The 21,545-nt window shown below is 35.1% G+C and overlaps 2 protein-coding genes across 3 annotated transcripts; one reads left to right on the top strand and one right to left on the bottom strand.

Annotated features, from left to right (window-relative positions):
* Positions 1 to 2,769: 2,769 nt before the first annotated feature.
* On the top strand, positions 2,770 to 14,691 carry LOC123313324 (glutamate receptor ionotropic, kainate 2-like). 2 transcript variants are annotated; one of them, XM_044898165.1, is made up of 15 exons: positions 2,770 to 2,916; positions 4,061 to 4,204; positions 4,261 to 4,624; positions 6,774 to 6,915; positions 7,125 to 7,292; positions 7,470 to 7,622; positions 7,690 to 7,904; positions 9,683 to 9,893; positions 11,425 to 11,509; positions 11,567 to 11,705; positions 11,766 to 11,903; positions 11,963 to 12,399; positions 13,987 to 14,102; positions 14,157 to 14,306; positions 14,356 to 14,691. In XM_044898165.1, exons 1-15 carry the CDS (start codon positions 2,835 to 2,837, stop codon positions 14,569 to 14,571), a joined length of 2,760 nt encoding a protein of 919 aa, XP_044754100.1. In that variant the 5' UTR covers positions 2,770 to 2,834; the 3' UTR covers positions 14,572 to 14,691. The 2 variants fall into 2 exon arrangements, with proteins under 2 accessions (XP_044754100.1, XP_044754101.1); XM_044898166.1 differs by lacking the exon at positions 2,770 to 2,916 and having other exon boundaries at positions 4,070 to 4,208; positions 14,356 to 14,689.
* A 7-nt stretch (positions 14,692 to 14,698) lies between these two features.
* LOC123313327 lies at positions 14,699 to 21,518 on the bottom strand. The gene is made up of 8 exons (XM_044898170.1): positions 21,112 to 21,518; positions 20,907 to 21,055; positions 18,606 to 18,859; positions 18,381 to 18,553; positions 18,039 to 18,325; positions 17,532 to 17,981; positions 15,069 to 15,430; positions 14,699 to 15,016 (listed from the first exon to the last, which is right to left on the bottom strand). Exons 1-8 carry the CDS (start codon positions 21,274 to 21,276, stop codon positions 14,706 to 14,708), a joined length of 2,151 nt encoding a protein of 716 aa, XP_044754105.1. The 5' UTR covers positions 21,277 to 21,518; the 3' UTR covers positions 14,699 to 14,705.
* Between the last annotated feature and the right edge of the window lie 27 nt (positions 21,519 to 21,545).

Genomic DNA, 21,545 nt, shown 5'->3' with positions numbered 1-21,545 from the left:
TTCATTACGCCACACCCTGTATATTTTAAAATTAACTATCAAATGATTCGAATGCAACAACTTTCAAATAAGACAACGTTCAAAAAACAGGCTAAAAGGTTTAAAATAATATCACTTAAGCTTTTACGGGGAGTCAGCAATTGATTGACGAATTCATATCGATAATTCAGTTATGATTCTCATTTTAAACAGAGATTTCGAGGCGAAAAATTAAATTATACAGACTGATACTCTTATAACGTTAAAGATCTTTTGCCGATGAAGCTTAGTTCCCGAGTTGTTGGACTTTTAAGTTTCCGTATGTGACAATCTTAATAAATTTTAGTAGATAATAGTTGGAGAGCCCACGATGCTAAATCGGGATTTACTCGAGCGTCGTGGAGACGTAGTAGATTTTGAAGATTGGATGGTAGAAAGGAAAGAAGGTTCTATATGTTTGAACTTTCAGCGGTGCGAAAAGCGTCTGCAGGTTTTCAAAGATGTAAAACAAACTCGTCAGGTGTACATATTCGATTGAGAAATCTGACGAGAAACAGGTGAAATAACACAGAAACTAAGTGGCTCTCATTCTCTGTTCGAAATGGCCTTCCATCAGCTTTTTTATATTAGGTATGTTTTAGCATCAGTTCCGTTACAGATCTCTGTAATCTGTGGTTCCGAACCGTTTGTGAACGGACGACGCTTGCTCAGTCGAAAGTTCATTCATTCATTTTCGACTGAGCATGCGTCGTCCGTTCACGAACGGTTCGGAACTGATGCTAAAACAAACCTATTGGAAGGCCTTCATTTCAAACAGACAAAGAGAGCTGCTTAGTTTTTGTTTTATTTTACTTGTCTATCACATCAAAGTTTATTCCACAGGAAGATTCTCTATAGACGGCTGTGGTTTATTCTTACTAATCAAATGACTTAAAGATATATAATTCCTGAGTTAAGCTTCAGAAAACTGATGTATTCGATCAACAAATGAATATTAACATTAAATAATGTACAGGGTGGGCACAATTGGTGATACCTGAATTACAACTTTTTCAACCCAACGAGATAGAGGAAAATGCATGGCACATTACAGTCGTCTTTTTTCGAACTGATAATGCCATCAACTGCATTACTCTATCTTCTTTTGTTTTCGAGTTATAGGTCAAAATTAAAATTTCAACTTTGGTCATTATCTCCGTTTCTCTTTAAGCTAGGATGTTGAAATGAAAACATTATAGAGACACTTTTTTGATAGCAATCCAGTGGCGTACTATGATGATGATGACTGATGAGCTATAACATAAAGATGTATTTTTTCTTATGAAAACATTAGTTTAAAATGACTTGGAAAACTGAGGGTGATGAGTCATTTTAAACTACTGTTTTCATAAGAAAAAACACAACTTTATGTTATAGCTCAACAAATAAACCTGTAGGAAAAAATCAAAGTACGCCACTGGATTGCTATCAAAAAAGTGTCTCTATAATGTTTTCATTTCAACATCCTAGCACAAACAGAAACGGAGATAATTACCAAAGTTGAAATCGCCCAAATTTAAATTTTGGCCTTTAACTCAAAAACAAAAGAAGATAGAGGAATGCAGTAGATGGCATTATTAGTTTCTCGAAAAAAGACGACATGAATGGTACATTCATTTTTTCTATCTCGTTGGGTTAAAAAGTTGTAGTTCAGGTATCACCAATTTTGCCCAGCCTGTATATTCAATTGGTTTAATTCATAAAGATTCAAAATTCACTTCGATGCTGCCATGCAATGTTATTAGGCGAATTGAATAAACGAATCTTGCATTTCACGCAGATATCGAGGAAATCATGAAATTCATTTATGTGATACGGTCCTGCAAATCGAATGATATTTGATTGATGATTTCTGGAACCTCATGAAAGCTATCTTCATTCCAAATTTCGGATAAATCAGCGAATTCGTTTAAAAGATAGGGTGGTTTTAATTTCCATTCAAATTTGAAAAACACCCTGTAAATCGGAATGTAGAACTCCTATGATATGAGGGTTTTTCTAGGTATTCTCTATCTTACATTAAAAAAGGGTAGACAGAAGGAGAACTAACTAGTGTTTCTGTTCTCAACTCTGTTCCCAGTACTGTATGGAGAAAAAACAAGTACGATGTATGTTTTCCAAAAATACATTCTAACATGCATCGTAAATCAAATTTGAAGAAAGAAAAATTGTTTAGGAAATCTATTTGTTAATTATTAGTCATTGTTTTTCATCAATACAATCAGTGAAGCTTGTTGGTTTATAATGAAAAGAGTTTGATTTATAGGGAAAGGAGTGTAGAACTAAATTTTAAGATCTGCATACCGGAGCAGATTTGCCGACGCTGCATAGTATATGTATAGTATTTCATTTTACATTGGGTCTCCGTTCATATGATCGGAGAAAAAAATATGATTTGGCAAGCAAACGATGATATCGTTCTTGGAATAAACTCCTACGACGTCTTGTCAATCTATATTTGTGGCAATATAACCGAATATATAAAATTCCACAATTTTATTTCTGTCCATGCTTGATTTCTGGAAAAACGTCGCAAATATCAAATTTGAATATCATTGTCCCTATCAAGTCCTATTTCCTCGTGTCTTAGCTCATTAATTAGGTGAATTATTGATGTCTGGAGCTAATTCATCGAATGAATTGTTCGAAAATAGTGACGGTGATGTACCGTGAATGAAAATCTGTTCTGATTTAAATTTAGTCAATGTTTTGGCGACGTTTCAACTCCTTTACTGCTGGAAAACGAAATGAGTTGTTTTCAATAACAAACCGCGCAGGAAACTCATGGATTATGTATTGAGAAGTACAAAAAAATTATGAAATTTCACCTATCAATTATTTTCTTATATAGTTATGTGTCGTGTCTTTATTTTCCTCCACGAGATAAAATTCCCTTGGGTGAGCTTAAATCATATTATTTTGGTTTGTTTATAAGCATTTTCATTCACATTGAATATTTTTGCCGAATTGAACCCAGTTACATGAACATGCTGCTATTCTTCACAATTATCAATTACTTTTAACCAGATTCTCGAATTGATGTGGACGATGCTTGATGATCCTGTTCCCTGTTGTAATGGAAGAAGCTATCAACTTTTCTTTTCCAAATGACAGGCCTAATCAATTTTATCACATTTTTGGATTCCACCATCGACTTCCAATGTGATTTTGATCATGACATGTCTGATAAGTCGAAGCTTTTTGCTGAGGTCGTTTATCTTTTAGTTTAGATGGTCATAGCAACTCACGCTTCAATGCTAGAAGGATGAAATTTCCAGGAACTATAGGTAGTGGAAGCCCTGTTGTACGTTTTCCTCTCAAATTTTGATGAAGCAATTTTATAGGGTATTCACAAAAACAGCTGAATTTTGATCTGAGGGTTGATCGAAAGCTTCCTTATTTCAAAGGAGACGCCATATTATTCACTGAAAAACTATTCTACCCCTAAGAACCAATAGAAAAGTTCCACTGCCATTTGTCTTAATTCGAGCATTTTCGAAATATGCGAGAAATAACTTTGGTTGCGCGTTTAACCATCACAAAATATAAAAATTTCTTTTGTAGTTCTCTGTTTGATTTTGAACGAGTTAAAAAAGAAGGACTTTGTATATCGACACCCAAGGGTCGACAAGAGAATCCTTGTGGTAGATTTTTTTTCTCTTGTAAAATGCGTAGGTCTATTTAGTACCTTCAATGTGAATATTCATTATCATAATCATGTTATTATCCCTGGGTACGAATTTCAAAAATGTTGTGGCCATTGGATAGGACGAAGAATGTGCAATCTAAATTTTCAAATTTGTTTGAAAAATAAAACGATGTCAAAAAATCTATTTCCTGATGGAACAAAGAACAAACAACCCAGAGTTTCAAAGATTTCTAAGCGGCATATTATTGTTAAAAAAAACTCAGCTTCTGTTTTATGTTGAATTTTAATTTTACAATCTCTGTATTTCTGAGCTCTAAAACACACACATACAGTAGAACATTCATTAAAGATAGGCTTCGTGACTTAATTTATTTGATTTGTTTATACTTTTAGGGGTGCTCTTAGAGGACCAAGGAAGCCAAAAACTCATACCAGTACTCACAAGTCTTTATGCGAATTACCTAATTAATCAAAACATCGATTACAAAATGAAATTCCGTACGGTACCAGCTGACTCCTTCGAAGCCAGTAAAATAAGTTGGTAGTAGACATCCACATTTTTTCCAAATAATGTAATATCTATAATATTGCAGTTTGTAATTTGACCGAAACCGGAACTGGAGTAACTGCCTTCATATCGTCCATTTCCTCGGAAAAATCACATATACTGGACTCGATATGTGCCGAAATGGAAATTCCACATATTCAACTGTTCTGGGATTCTGAAACCACGATCTCCAAGCTGACATCTTTGAATTTCTACCCAGAAGTAGATCTTTTCGCAGAAGGACTCGCTACAATAGTGCAGAGTTTACAGTGGAAAAGTTTCGTGATATTGTATGAAGACGAGGCCAGTTTAGTAAGACTCAAATACATTCTGAAATTGGAACCGTATAATTCTGAGAAGAAATGGAATTCTATCAAACTGAAGCAGTTGGGTCCTGGTCCTGACTATAGGTATCAGATAATCACATATGAGATAAAGCATATGTCAAGAAAACTTTAAAATTTACATACATAAAATTTCAAACCATATTCGCAAGAATTTTAACCCATGTTTTTCAATGATTGATGAGGAATATTCAAATCATAGTGATTAAGGAGTAAAAATGTCTAAGAGATTTTTCCTATCATTATGAAGGATTTCATATCAAATATTGAATTTCAGTCATTATTTTCCTTCAGATTGAATAGAAATTTTCCTAAGCCTTCTGAAAACTTAGAAGAGTATTCGAGATATTGAAATCGTTATTTGAATCTCTCACTTTTTTGAGATCATAACGGTCAGAAATAAAAGAAGCAGAATCGCCATCATCATTGTTTAATACTACCTATCTATTAAAATAATAGGAAACAGAAAATAATAATACATACATGAAAATTATTTTCAAGATGAAATCCTTCTGATTCCAGATATTTCTATCGTTCTATGATTGAATGGAATTGAATTGCGTTCGAAATACGGGTTAAGTTCATTGTGAATGAGCACATACCCTAGCTCCTCATACTGACTTACTGGATTCTATGAGAAAATCAAAATTTTTTCGTTCCACTCCTTCAGTTCCAAACGTCAGGCTCTGATGAGGACGAATAGGTCCGAAACTATGGTCAGCATCTGCTCTTCTTCAGGAGAAATTGTCTTTCCGTTAGATCCTGAATAATAGTTTTTGGTTCAGGCGATATTAATTTGTCTTTTGTCTGTGTGTTATGGAACCGAATATTATAGCCTTATTCTATTCGATATTAACTCTTTTCTTCAAAAGAAAAATTTTCATTTGTCTGTTGTCTGTTTCAGGAAAGCTCGTTAATTTTCGTATGTTTTCGCTAGGTTATATATAATTAGTCAGTTGGAATAATACCATTTCAGTCGAAAGTACCTATACACCAAATGAAGTCGGACAAAAAAATTTTATTATTTGGACTTGCTATAAATTCGACGATACTTATTTTGCCGATGTTAGATTTACAGAGGTGGAAAGCACTATTCCTTGACTACACAGGGTGTCTCGAGGGGTGTCTGTAAACAAATGAGAAGGACTTAGGGAGATGATTCCTCGATGAAAATGAGCAGGGGTAGTTCCTACGAATTTTTTTCGAAATCGACCTCCCTTCCTTCCAAGATGAAGCCTTTGGAAGGCGATGACGGGTTCTAAAAAACACAGTGAGTCATAAAACTATACATAATATAAAGCACTAAGTAGATGTGACTAACACCATTTTTTTAGATCTCATAACTTACTTACTTAATATAACATTATTAGGGGTTGAAAATAACAAACCCTTATGTTTTTCCTTCAAAAATTGTTTTTGTAGGATAGATTTTCGCAAAATAAAATTCTCTTAAGGTTTCTCATTCAATACTGGAGAAAAAAAGTCTCTCGCAAAATTTCGATACAGTCGATACATTTCTCAGAATAAATGAAAGCAAAAGCAGTTCTGATCAGTTTACATTCCATTTCACACAGAATGGGTTCTACAGAATGAAATATCCTAATATATTGTATGTCTATGACAATAATGAATTCAGGGGATCGAAAAAAATTTTGTGAGTAATATCTACTTAGTGCTTCATATTATTTATAGTTTTATGACTCAGTGTTTTTTAGAACCCGTAAAAAAATTAAAAACTGTCTTTCGTCATCGCCTTCCAAAGGCTGGGAGGTCGATTTCGAAAAAAATTTATAGGCACTTCCCCTGCTTATTTTCATCTAAGTCCTTCGCATTTGTTTACAGGCACCCTGTATAGAAGGTGTTCCTTGAGTAAACGGAAAAATGAAAACTGAGAATCAACAACATCGAATTCAAATCATAAAAATCCTTTTTGTGTCCCTATTCGAGATTCGAGGTTTTAATAAATTTTATCTTATTTTTTAAATTGCCAAGAATTTTTTGAAAATGGTATAGTTGAATATGATAAGCACTTCCAGCTGCTCATGGTGAGGCTGACTCCTAATTTTTTGAATCCTCGAACTTGATTGCTTCATTTCCATTGGTATATAGTGTAGGTACTGCGAACAGATCGCAAGCCGAGATTGTTTTCAAAAACAAGAAATTACAGGAAATAGTCAAAAGAGTTATTAATTTTTTTAATTTCTGATTATTACAGAGGGGTTCTCAAGGACATCAAGCATATACCAGAGACGAATATAATCTTAGATTGTAACACTGACAAAATTGTTGAAGTATTAAAACAAGCTCAGAGTGTAAGAATGTTGGAAATTTTCCATAGCTATTTTCTGACATCTTTGGTAAGTGAAAGCTAATTCGGGAGAAAACACATTTGAGCCTTCTCTTTGTTGATGAATAAATATTGAAATCAAAATTGTTCAAGACCTACTAGTTCAGGACTTTACCATACTGAAATTTTTCGAATTTGTGATAAGCTTTTTGTTCTCTCTGTTTTGAAGCATTTGTTGAGACTTTTAAAAGTAGACAAAAATTTAGTTTCTCATTTCAGGATGCACACACCGTAGATTTGGCATCACTGAATTCCGGGGCGAATATAACAACAATACGGATATTTGAACCCGAAAATATACTTGTGGAACAAGCAGCCAAAAACTGGGAGCTTGCAGAGTTCAATCTTTTCAACAACACAATAAAATACGATCCGTATACAATTAAGGTAAAACATGTACAATTTCTTGCTCCACAGTCTTCTAATAAAAAATGCTACTTTATTGAGAACTGCATGCGAGGAATATATGCTGGCTTATAATATCTACATTTAGGATATTTAAAATATGAAATTCTAACTTCAAGTATTTTTTATTCGATAACTCAATGGGTAATTGTTCGATAGACTAGTACTGTGTTGATGCATGATGCTGTTGAACACCTTATTGGGGCTGTTAACGATTTCTTCAAGACAGAAAGAATTCAACCAGCGACTTTGAAATGTCAAGAGAACAAAAAATCCGAAAGTGGTTTCCGCATCGTATCTTATATGAAAATAGTAAGAATATATCATTCAGGTAAATATTTCAAAAAATGCCTCACATTCCCCCATTATTCTTTTTCAGAAACCAATAGACCGCGCCTTGACTGGCCCTATTCAATTCAGCAAGAATGGCACAAGAATCGATTTCAACATATATTTGATTAAAGGTACAGGAAATCATACCTTGAATAGGTGGAGAGCTCAAGATCAACATTTGATTTCTAATCGAACGCAGAAGGAATACGAACAAGAGGTTGAGGAAATGTTGAAAGGACAAGATCTTGTTATATCATCGAGGTCAGTTTCAGTCAGAAGTAGGAATTAAATTATTTTCAGCTTTTTTCTTTTCATCGGAAAAAGCTATAGAGTACAGAGTGTACAAGAACTCATCAGTGCCAAACTGTACCTAATAGTAAGGTGGAGTAGGTACCTATAATAGATAACCCAATCTCTTTATAGTTAAAATGGCACCTTTTGTAGTTCCAACTAAAAACAGAATTATATGATCTTGAATTGATGTGGCCGATACTAGATGAAAATCCATAATTGAACTTAAAACAGATTATACGATTTTTAACAAAATTAATTTTTAAACTACGACACGTGTTTCGTGAAAATCTTATAATCTGTTAGGTATCAATTATTTCAGTTTACCTTCACCCCCCTGAAGATGCTATTTTGACAGCGAAACAAGTGCAGTGTTTGAACAACTAATGTAAGCGAAAATCATATTAGATCAATAATGGAATTCAATCAACAATCGGATTCATCAATTCAATTTTTGTAGTTTCACTTGCGACAACAACAAACTTCAAGAAAAAAACTAAAACTGGTGGCTAAATATTTCTTTGTACTTTATCACAAAAGAACTACCGAACGGATGTCGTGAAACTTTGAAGAGTTATACGAGTTTGAATTAAACGGAATCTCATTTGAAAATAGTCAAGGCATGAAATTCTTTTTTTGAATAATTTTCTACGCAATCATCATTGACCAATGAATTAAGGGTCATACAAAAAGCAAAGGCAAAATGTCTCACCTTTTTTTGAACTCTGAAATCTGAGTTGATGGCACATTTTCAAAAGTGGCTATCTCTTGAACCGCCCACTTGATTGCGATGATTTTTCGTGATATTTTGGGCAAAGGTTACAATACTCCTGTTACAATTCTAACTGCTGAAACTTTCATTAAAAGATACATTTGAAAATGTATAGGGTGGGGTATATGTGGGGATATTTCTAATCGAAATTCACAACATTCTGAAGAAAACAGTGGATTTCAACTATAGTGCCATAATAACGCCTCAGGCTGTTGCATTTCTTAGTTTCTGTTATGAATACCTATACCTGTTCGAAAAATTTCAAGGGTAGTATACTAAATTCAGCCAATGAATCTAATTTGAAACAAATCTCTTTATTATTTATAGAAATTTGTAGGAATATATGAACATTTTGGATTTTCCTTCACTTCATTATGTGGTTATGGTTATCAAGGACGGCTCGTCAGAGGAGGCAACTAGGGCTAAGCCTCCTCATACAGCTTATTAGCAAATTTCATAATGTACATACATTTCTAACCTATCATGGTGTCTCTGACACCTACTATTCATAGGGGACTCCAAAGATTATAGACTATAATCTTTGGGGGACTCCTCTCTGTCGACTTGTGGCAGGTACCTGCGGATGAACAATGGGCCACAAGGCATCAGTTCAGCCCGGTGAGGCACCGCACGTAAAAGAAGAATAATTTTCATAATATTTTCAAATATTGATCATCAAATAAAAATTTCAACAATCGCATTACTGAAAAATATCGACCTAAAAATTCATAAAAAAGTTATACAAATCAATTGAGTGATTCATGAGACTGGCTGTCACAATTTTGAAAATGTATGAGGTCATTGGTGGCCGGATTTTTTCGGCGATCACTGCAGCAAGTAGAGCCTTTCATTCTTCCAAATGCTCTGAAAGCCGATTACCAAAAATTGTTTTACTTAAAATCTAGGAACTGATCACAACATAAGTTCCATCAGAAACAACCATATGTTGATTCAATACATTGTAATTTTTCTCCAGGCTGGTGTTACCTTATTTATCTTACATAGATGAACACATAACTAAAATTGGAAACGATAAATACGAAGGATATGCAAAGGATTTGATGGATGCCATTGCAAAAATCGCTGGATTCAGATATACTTTCGAACTGGTAGCAGACAATCAACCAGGAACATATGATAGAATGCTAGGACGATGGAATGGCCTCATAGGGGAAATCACTGAACATGTAAATATTTTCTCTACACATTTCTATGCTGAAAAACGCCTAGGGCAAATTACTCTGCATCATACTGCAGAATTTATTAAATAAATTATGCGACAAATATTAACACAACTTAGTTCATTTATGCACCTTGCAGCTGCAGCCATTCTTAACTAAGACATGGGCTTTATTAAAACAACAAAATATTAAGAAAGTAAATAGTCGGAAGAGGCACTTAACTAACTATAGCATAGAATGTACTATAGAACTGTATTCGCGATTGTATAGGGTGGGCAAAATTCGTTGTATACTGAGGGCATCTCGAAAAATATAAGAGCTAGAAGAAAACGGATGACACATTTGCTAGCTATTTTTCAGAGAAACAAAGAATGGTGAAAACCGTAGCCTCCTACGATTCTTCATTTTTGAGTATAAGCAAGAAATGAGATTTTAGCTGTTTCGAAAAGTTCTCATAATTTTTTTGTATTTGAAGTTACTGATCTGAAACTTGAAACTTCTCAGGCATTATTTTACGATGAAATGACGACCTCAAAATATTTTTTCATTTCGGATCATTAGGCGGACTTTCGTTTTTTCAAATGCGAACTTTTATTGAATTTGTTATTTTTGAATGGAAAAGAAATCTTTTGTCGCTACGTATAAAAGTGCCTAAGAAGGTTCAAGTTTCAGATCTGTAACTTCAAAGACAGAAAATTTATGAGCACTTTTCGATATCGTCAAAATCTTATTTTTTGCTAATTACTCAAAAACGAAGAATCGTAGGAGGCTACGGTTGTCACGTTTTCAATTTTTTACAGAAAAGTAGTGCATCCTAGAAAAAAATGCAGAGACTCATTTTGTTCTCAATTGAATGAGAATGGAAGAAATGAACTGAATTTTGGAAATAGAAAATGGCCTAATTTTTTTTTTTTTACAAAAATATGAAACTCAATGCCAATAGGCACGCCACTGTAATTGCTGATGACGGGGTTCCCAACGTGAAATAATCGCCCTAATGAGGTATCCATTAATCTATTTTTACCAAATCTCGTTCAAATATCTCAAGTCGTTTCGAAAACATCGAGAAATTCGTTATTTATTTGGAAAACATTCAACATTTAAAACGAAGCATTTTCAGGACAATGGCGTGAATGACCCTTTCGATTCCAAATAACAATTTTCTGAATTCGTTCACGATGTTATGAAACACCCTGTATTACACTTTCGAATACTTTTAATATATATGGTATCTCAGTTTTTTACAATTTTGATGATGTGTATAAGTAGGTGTAGGTAATCCATAAAGTCCAAGTACCTAATCCCCCCGTAATATTAATGTAATATTAATCTGCATGATATGCTCGAGTAATTCCCAAATTTCCCCCTTGGCTCCCAACTAAGGCAACTTTGTCTTTATGGAGCATCTCCAGTTTCTAGATTTCCCCTTCATTTTGAATCACCCTGTATACTTCAGAGCCCTATATAGACAAAAAACGTAATTTTTCAGAGATATTCTCAACAATGATACGAAGAATGAACTATTTTTTTTTTGCAGCGGGCACATATGGCAATAAGTGATTTAGCTATGACTGCTCAAAGACAACAGGTTGTCGACTTCAGCAGTCCTTTCATGAATCTAGGTGAGTCATTTGTAGGTTTTGCCTTTGGATCTGCAACTCTTAAAATGTCCATTGTAGGGATTGGGTTGATGGTTAAGAAGGCAACGACGAAAGAAATACCTCTCTTTTCATTTTTGGACCCATTCACGCAAGATGTATGGGCCTACACAGCAACTCTCCTTTTAGCCTTATCTGTTCTTTTTTTTCTCGCATACAGGTGAAGATCAATCATCCGCGAAATCGTCCGAGTTTTACTCAATTTTATCACACTTTTCAGATTAGCTCCAAATGAATGGGTAAATCCTCACCCATGCGAGCAGAACCCAGACGAATTAGAAATTGAATGGAATTTCAAAAATTGTGTCTGGCTGGTTCTTGGATCTCTATTACAACAAGGTTGTGATATTTTACCGAGGTGATATATAAAAACAGAACATATTTATCCTAATATTCAATGACCAATTTCGTTTTCAGGTCATTATCTACAAGAGTTTCACTGTCTTTATGGTGGTTTTTCTCTCTCATAATGTACAACTCTTACACAGCTAATCTAGCTGCCTTTTTGACAACTGAAAAGACAGGCATCAACGTTAAGAACGTTGAAGAGCTGGCCAAACAGACAACTATAAAATATGGTTGTATGGAAAACAGTGCTACGTATGACTTCTTTGAAAACTCCGACTACACGACCTACAGAAAAATGTGGAACAACATGAAAGCAAGTAACAATCCCAGTGTATTCGTTAAAAGTGACGCAGAAGGAGTAAAAAGGGTTGTAAACACTAAGGATAGTTTGTATGCTTATATGACAGAGTCAACAATTATCGATTATGAAATAAAGACAAGATGTGAACTTAAATCAGTGGGCAACTGGTTGAACTCCATAAGTTATGCGATAGCTATGCCAATGAGTAAGATATTTAGTGGTATTAAACCTTGGTACATAGATATTTATGTTCCAAGTTTTAAACATGATTGACGAGTTTCGAAGGGTTATTGATAGGCATGGAAGGGCTCCGTGTGTTCTTTAGGGTCTGTAGCTCTTAGTCGGCCCAAGATTTGGACCACAATATATCGCGACTTTGCCCCTGCAAAAACAATCAAATTCAGGCTCGCCATATCTCAATTCGGAGTAAGAGGCCCTAAAGTACTTTTTTATTTGGGGCTATATATCTTAAAGATAATCGTCCCCTGCCACTGCCAGAATGCATCCGCATTGAACTTGCTATTATACAGGGTGAGTCTTTGACTCGTACAAATATTTCAATAGTTGATTCTTGAGGTCCATAGAAACACTTTTTTCCTTTACCATTTTTTCCGAATCGGCTCGGTTTAAAAGATACAGGCTGTTGCAAAATCATAAACAAATAAGGATTAATTCAGATGCACCTCCCGCTGATATGAATATCAATAAGTGTTACGATCTGAATTGAACTAGCCAATTTGCCATCGTCAGGGCCCTAAATGGTGTACGCTCCATCGAAGAAAAGCAGATGCTGACCATAGTTTCGGTGTCATTTGACCTCGCCAGAGCAACATATAGTTCCTCCTTCGATGGAAAACGTTTGGAATTGATGGAATCCCCTGTCAGTATTGAATAAGAGACCAACAATTCCAAACGTTCTCCATCGGAGGAGAAGCTATGTTACTCTGACGGTTTCAAATGAGCCCGAAACCATGGTCAGCATCTGCTTTTCTTCGATGGAGCGTACTCCATTTGGGGCCCTGACGATGGCAAATTGGCTAGTTCAATTCAGATCATAACACTTGTTGGTATTCATATCAGCGGGTGGTATGCATCTGAATTAATCCTTATTATTGTATTCATTGTCTCCTCGTTTAGGCGTGATCATTCTTTTTTTCCGAACACAAAAGATCACCCACATCTTCCAGTTTCCAGTTTGACCATTACGTACCATAAAAATACCAAAATTCAACGAACCCAAATCTTGAAACTTAGTTCGACGCTATTTAATGAATATTTGAAAGTTCTGTAAAATAAAAGTATTCCTCATATTTTCTCATATAATGCGCCGTTTTCAAATAAATTGATATGTAATTAAAAATTGAAAAGTATATGTGAAATTTCAAAAATTGGGTACATTGGCTGAATAAAACTCTGTTTGAAAGATCCACAGATGTGTAGTATAACAGATTAAGCTAGTTATTCTGAAGGTAATTTCGTTTTTCCATGGGTGGCACAGCTCAATATGAAAACTTAAAATGACTATATCTTTTTATCAGGGCCGAATCGGAAAAAATGGTATGAGAAAAAAGTATTTCTCTTGACCTCAAGATTCTACTGTTGAAATATTTGTACGAGTCAAAGACTCACCCTGTATGCCAAACAGCAATACATCTTAGCAATATCGTTTTTAAAACTTGGGTACAAAAACTATATTTCCTTTCAAATATGAACTTTGAAACTCATCTATCGCCTCTGTCTCACTCTGTAGTGAGTCTTGATATAATCCTTACCTTATACTTATCTCCTACAGATGCTGGATACTTAGGTATTATAAATAGTGCAATACTGAATTTATCAGAAAGTGGAGAGTTAGACAAACTGAAGGAAAAATGGTGGGAAAAGAGACGAAAAGATCCGATCTGCCAGGTTTGGGAAACATATTCCTCAAACGTATTCATTAACTCCTAACCATTTTTTTAGGAAGAGAGAATTACGGGTGAGGATACATCCCTCAAGCTCACCAGAGTGGCTGGAGTTTTTTTAGTCACAGGCATTGGAATCGCAACAGGATATGTAGTCGCTGTAATGGAATTCTTGTGGAATGTTAAAACGGTTGCTGTCGATGAGAAAGTAAATTGTTCGAACCGAAATAATTGGTTGTTGATGGTAATTTTTTCAGATGACCTATATGGAGGCTTTGAAACATGAATTTTTATTCGTGATCAATTTGAAATTGCAAAAAAAAAGAACTAAACACAAAATAGTTTCTGGAATCTCCACGGAAAAGTTAGACACCAACATGAAGAACCATAGAAGTAGAAGCCGTTTAAAAGGATCATCACTTTTTTTGGATAACAATCAACTGAACAACTCGAATTTAGATAAAAACGACTGAATATTTGTAGTGTTTAATACTTTCCATCAAATACAGTGAAGTGAGTGAAAGAAAGAAATCGTTGTGAACTGTAAATGCATTTTCAATAGGTAATCTAAATAACTATAGCAATATTTCAGTGATAAGAACATTATTTACTCCGATTTTTTCACGATGCTTCTTGAATATTTATTATAATTAGGATTCCTTTTGAGTACAAGATTAAAATATAAAATTTCAACTGAAAAAATCAAAACACTCAATATATACCCAATGAAAAGAACCACCAATGCTCCAGAAAACTTTCTCATACTCATAATCGCTTTAGTTTCCTCTACCGTTTGTACTTCCACATTCAATATTTTTTGCATTGCATCATCCAACCATTTTTTTATTAACCCTGCCTCCAAAACTCTTCTTATATGCTTATCGAATCTTGGTTTAATTGGTGAATTTTTCTGAAGACCTATGGAAGAAATCTTATCATTTTTAGATCGTTGTGATTTATAAAGAATAACCTATTGAAACGGGCATGTTGATGATGCAGTCATTCATGATATGTAAACTCCTATCTTCCCTCACTATGTTGTTGAGTGCTTTAGTATCATTTGTTGAATTGGATTTGATTCTATTTGCTTGAAAACGTAGTTGTCTTTTTACAATAGCTTCCTTGAGGAAGTAGGTATTTTCATAAAACGCGAACTTTCCACTTGCTACTCTGTCGATAGCCTCATCTGAGTTGTTGACTGTTTCAAATGTTTTTCCGATATCTCGTATGCTGGGATCCAGAGTGGTTTGAAAGAATTCCATATTAATTTCTCCCCATCCTCCAGTTGCTAGGTTACTATCGATGAGCTCTTGTAGGGTATCAATGGTAACTCTGTGAAGATCAATAAACAATTACAAAAATTTGTTGTGAAAAAAGATGATTCCCCATGAGCAGCGCCAACTTTTTCTAAACGAGAGTCGAGACATTTTCACTTCTGTTATCACTATACTGAGAGAGGAGATTTTCTCTCAGATAATTTCTTGACAATTATTCATTTTCCAGAGAAAAAATTGAATAATGGTTATTTTCGTAGTCGATGAAAAGAGTCGCAAGATATGTGAGTATACAAAACATTTCAAATTCAGCAAAATCAGGATACCTACAATTAATGAAGAGGGAGATAAATGTCCTGTAATGATCTCAAGTTTTCTGAGAAAAATTGGAGTTCATTTTAGTGCATTCCTTTCATTTCATATTTCCGCCTTTGAAAATATTTTTTAATTCTCAAATATTCAGTACATTCATTCCGATAGGCAGAGTAAATGTAAAAAACCGTTTATCTGTGTTTAACGTTGTTTTTCTTGCATGCCGTTGAAGTTTTCGACGTTTTTCTGATGTTGATATGCGATCAACCGGAGCTGACGACGTTTTTCATTCTTGTCGCATTCTGGAATTTTCAGATTTTTAGCGTGTGGGGGGATTTGCCTATAAAAGCAGATTTTCCCCCGCGACGGTCACTTTTGACTTTTGATTCTCTGTTACTTCAGTCTCTTTTACTTTTTGATTTCTGCTCTTTTACTTCAGTCTCTTTAGTTAGCTTACGCTCCGTACTTTTCTGCGATTCGACGTTAATTGTGTAATTGCTCTTAGGAATTAATTTTTTAGTTTTCGTTTGTTTTCCGCGAGTGCCTGAAATGAAGGAGGTAGGTCCCCATCTTTACCGTTCAGTTTCTTAATTAGACCTACACCGGTTACTTTCTGTTATATTTCATCGTACTTTACCCTGTTTCGCGAGTCTGACTTTTCCCTTCGCTATCAGTCATGGCGCGTAAGCCCTTGGGGTACTGAAGGGAAAGTCCCGTCAACCCCCCTGTCCGCGTTCCGCGTCATAAGTGTTGAATCCGAAATCTCTTCTTTTCTATCAGTCATGGCGCGTAAGCCCTTGGGGTAGAGAATAAGAGATACCGCTCGTCGTCAGTGAAATCCCGTAGTTGAGCTAAAAATAGACTTTTTCTTCGCTATCAGTAATTGAGCGTTATAGCCCTTGGGGTAGCGGATAAAAGTCTCGAATAGATCCGCCCTGGTTGTGTTTCTTTTCATTGGAGAAATACAATTAATTACATCCCGATACCGTATAGCAAGTCATTTCACTTCGCGAGGTCATCCTTAGTATCCATTTCGTCAGTTCTGGTTGGCGCATTTTATTGAACAACCTTTGATTTTTCACTGTACCCGGTATAAACTTTATAAAGTGCTCGTGACCGGATAGAATTTCCCGAATGTATGTTTGCTGATAGATTCGCTCATATTTCACACCTACACATATCTCCGTTGTACATATAATCAGTTTCCGAAGGTGTGAATAAACTAGTACATAATTTGATTTTGACTACTTCGTTATCGCTACCACCCTAGATAACAGCGAACTCTGTCTCCGATTAGCAGCTACTCTGGTAGGTTTGCTATTCTTCCTAGTGAAAAGAATAGCTGGCGCTCGAGATAAGTTTTCTCCGAGGTGACCACGTTACAGTCCAATTTGAACTCATATCAGATCTAAACTGTAATTAATCACGAATACGTATTTTAGAAACATGATAAGGCATTTTGCCTATGCCTTAGCATGTGCTTGAGGGATATTCTTTTTGTTAAGGCCTAATTTATTTACACAACTACTATATTTACTATTTATGTACAAGAAATAACATTTATTCATTCACACTACTTCTGCACTTTGTAACTCTTCGGAATTCAAGACAGATCCGCCTTGCGTATCTTTTATATCGATACGCCCCTGTTCGAGAATATTCCGGCAGCCCCGAGAGCCCTCGCGATGTTTTCGAGCGGCGGCAGGAGCGTATTCAAGGAATTGGGACGTTACAAAATAATCGGGATTCCTTTAAATGGCTCAGAAGGTTTCCGGGCTTATTAAGCCCGGAAATTATCCAATATTGTCTTCTTTATCTCTACAAAACTATTGCTTTTTGAAACATACCTAGGAACTGGTCTTGCTAAAATTGCTGTTAAACTCGATCTATAGGCAACCACGACTAAAAGTGAATATAACCAGTACCATCCGGTTAATATTCTCAAGGACCATCCGGTGGGTAACTTGGGAAGCGAAACCAGTAACAACATACTGTAGGTATACAGCAGACAGTTGAACGGCTCTGAGAACAAATATAATCCCATAAGTTGGCCCTCTTCGATAGGTTTATTATATTGTCCTTTCATCAAAATATATTTGGCATCATCGTCCAGTTTCTGAACTTCCGGAAACATTGACAAAGTAATAACTTTCTTTTTCTTCACGTAAACAGCATCATTTTTTTCCTTCCTCTTTTTCTCTTTCAAGTGGTTTATTCGACAATGAAATTTAGCTATCAGAAAAAACGATAGAGAGCTTAAAGCTAAGCAGAGTAGAACTCCCAACCACATGAAACCACTGAAAAATTCCATTGGGAATATTTAAGGATCAATTTTCATTTTCATCAAATTTCACCTAAATGGTAGAATTAAAGTTTTCCATGAGTTGTCCGTGAGTGCTTCTGGGGTTACAAATGTTAGGCACTCCGTATTGTATGGAATACTCAAATCCATTAAATTAAGAAGCGAAGGAATATAATATAGATCACCCAGTGCTATATCTGCATGAGTATAAATCATTTCTCCAATAATACCAGTGTACTTTGTCTCCACACCCTTTCTCCCCCATAGTTCGATGTCAGCATTTTCTGGTTCGTAAATATCATAATTGAAATTCATAGCCCTGGAAACCGTCTTTAGAATCTATAAAATATTTGTTTCACTTTCATATTCAGAGTAGAATTTCTTTACACCTCACCTCAACCTCAGCACCAGAAAAATAATAATTTTTGGTTGTTGAATCCTCATCGGTTATATTTGTGTTACCAGAACTAATCCAGTGTTTTTTAGTTCCAGGTGTGTGACTGAATGCAACAATTTTGAGAGTCTGATTTTTCAGATCTACTGTTTTCTCACGAAACAGATCAATTCCTAAAATTTCCAGCGTTCATTTCAGGAAATTGACAGAATGGTACAATCTCACCCTTTCTGAATTTTCCTCTGGAATAGATATCCAATCGTTTTGGTACTAAGATGGAATTTATAGGAGAAGGAAAAGGAACGGTTACAAGTTCAAACCAAGGATTATTTTTTTTGCCTGCATCTCTGTGCGTACCTTCATACTGCCGAATGAAGACGACATTGACAATTCTTCTCCATAAATAATGAAATTCTCTTTCAAACAGTCTACTATCATAAATAAGAATAAATTTCATTCTAGTATCTAACATCCGGTATCTGAAAATTCAATGAAACAGTTGAAAATATTTACATCAAACACAAAAGTCCAGAAGAAGCACCGCTTGGCTAGTACTGAGCTCTAAAATAACTTTATGAAGGTTTTCAACGAATATTTTTCGAGAAATCTTTTTCTCATTGTCCAAATTACGCGACACCCACCCTGTACCATGAGCCTGCATATTTTCTAAAAGGGGCTTCAGCCCATTCCTTCATTCCTTACAGCAACGTGCTTGGGTTGGTTGCCGACATTTTGAATATTTGCTTAACTATAACATGTATGTTTTCAATAACTAAATTTCTTACCTCAATATCTTTCCCTTTCAAAAGTAATGATTGAGAATTTACTTGAGCGTCGTGGAGACCTAGTAGATTTTGAAGAAAAGATGGTAGAAAAAAAAGGTCTATGATGTATGTACTTTCAGCGGTGGGGAAAGCGTCTAAAGGTTTTCAAAGATGTAAAAAAAATCGTCAAGTTTACATACTCGAGCGTGTCAGATTAAGATATATGCCCTCTGATAATGAATGCATATGTTAATCAGGCAGTTTGCGTGGTGGGGCTGGCCGTACGGAAGAGTTGAAATGGTAAAAAAAAATTCCGAGCGTGTCAGATTTTTGGAGGGTATGTTAATTGGGCCCACAAGATGCTACTCTTCAAGAAACTGAAAATTCGGACGTGACGCAAGGTCACAGCGTTCCTTTGAAAATGAAAACTCGAGCTTGTCAGATTTTCATACAGATGTTCTCGGTGTTGCAGACGTGTTGACCTATTAATCTGACACTAATCAAAGGGGTTTTTCTTAAATCTGACAGTTTGAAGATGATAAACAAGGCATATTTTTGAAATATCTCTCTTCCTGTACCTCCGATCGTTTCTGTATTCGTTATGAAAGTTATAAATAATAAAATTCTATACAACTTTTGTCTGAAGTAATTTTTCATACCCTCAACCGTTTTCGAGCTGGAGAGTGATAAGAGCGAGGAGCTCAGCCACAAATGGGCAAGGCCAAGGTCAAGGTAGAAACCCTCTCTTATGTACATTCATCGCCATATATCTCGAAAACGTTCAAACGTAGAAAAAATTGCTTCGGACAAAATTTGTAGAAAATGTTATGCTCTACAACTTTTATGATGAATGCGAAAACAATATGAAGCCCAGGTGGGGAGATAATTCCAAAATTTTTTGTTACCTTTATGGCCAATTTTTATTGTTTCGGCTGGCTGAAACTGTCAGTTTATATTTTTTCCGTTATTCTTGAATCATTAGCTTCAAATTAAGAAAGAAAGCCAACGAGTTCGAGAATGTACCTGCGACGTTTTTTTTTTGCAACACCCCCCCACACATTTTCGTCACGCTTAAATTGTCAGATTAAGAGAATATATACCTACTTTTCAATTTTCAACATGTAATTAATCACATATATCTTAATCTGACACGCTAGAGTATGTACAATGATCATTTTTCATTTACTATTCTGACAGGCTGTTAGGACACATTATCTAGGGACAATTTCCCCTATATACTGGTCTAACTTTTGGTAGAGGTACTCTACGGGGTCCAAAGTATCTCTTATATTCATCTGACATGCTCGAGTAGGTAACTCCCGAATTCCACTCTGGGCTCCCCAACTATAAGTTTACACAAAATTTTTCAGCTGGAAGATGTTCTTTTCGAATTGAATTTAATCTACCTTGTAATTTTTCTGATTTATCAGGTTTGCCCAGTGTTTTATTTCGAGCAAATAATAGCATGATCCAACAGCCAACAAACACGTTCAAAGGCATATGCATTTCAGCCAAATTCAATCCGATTTTTCAAGAAATTACAGGTTTGAAAAGCTTTTACATGGGATATAACATATATCTTCTCCATTCAAAATTTCAGTGGGGTTGCAGAAGCCTTGTTTTGACACAACTGGATTTGAATGGGATAATAGGTTTAGATGTTTTCGATTAATTCTGTCAGAGGACAGTCTGTGGAAATATTCGTTTTGCATTTCACTACCAAATTATAGCGACGCCCATTGTTTCTCTTTCTTATTATTACCTATCTCCAAAACTTAGGAATCTCGTACACTGTAAACCATTCGCTAGTAAAATGATGTACATTTGGCAACCAACTTCATTAGCCTCTTCTAAAGATTCTTGTATTTCATCTTGGGGTGACAAAAGATCTTCATACTCTTCAACAAATATCTAAAACTTTTCATCTTGAATTTTCTCAGTATCTTCAAGTGGTTATAAATTTTTACGGTTATGAATGATATAAACGCTTTGAATTTTTGAAACCAAGCCTTATCAAAAATCCAGCTATACATGTCGTCACTTATTATTGTGACACATTTGTATGGATGAAGATTATGTACCATAATGTCTGTTATGAGCTTCTGTAGATCTTTTTGGATTTCATCCATCATTATTTCACCAGAGAACCTGTAGAATTTTTATTTTTCGAAGGAAAATAAATAAGCTAGAGGAGCTCAGACTTACTTGCATTTACTTTGAGTCACTATTGATACAATAAATATTATAAACGAACAAATCTTCATTTTGATTTGTTTTATATCGAACAGAATACTCACTCTGCCCAAATATCACATGAATGCATAATGCGGAGTTAAAATGTATCTTCCTATTCAAATTAGGTCAACAGCTCTTGCATGAAAGGGCGGCATTTATAATTGAT

The sequence above is a fragment of the Coccinella septempunctata genome, chromosome 5, assembly GCF_907165205.1.
Source record: "Coccinella septempunctata chromosome 5, icCocSept1.1, whole genome shotgun sequence".
Taxonomy (NCBI): domain Eukaryota; kingdom Metazoa; phylum Arthropoda; class Insecta; order Coleoptera; family Coccinellidae; genus Coccinella; species Coccinella septempunctata.
The sequence above is the reverse complement of the archived record's forward strand: the minus strand, read 5'-3'. Positions and strand labels throughout refer to the sequence as shown.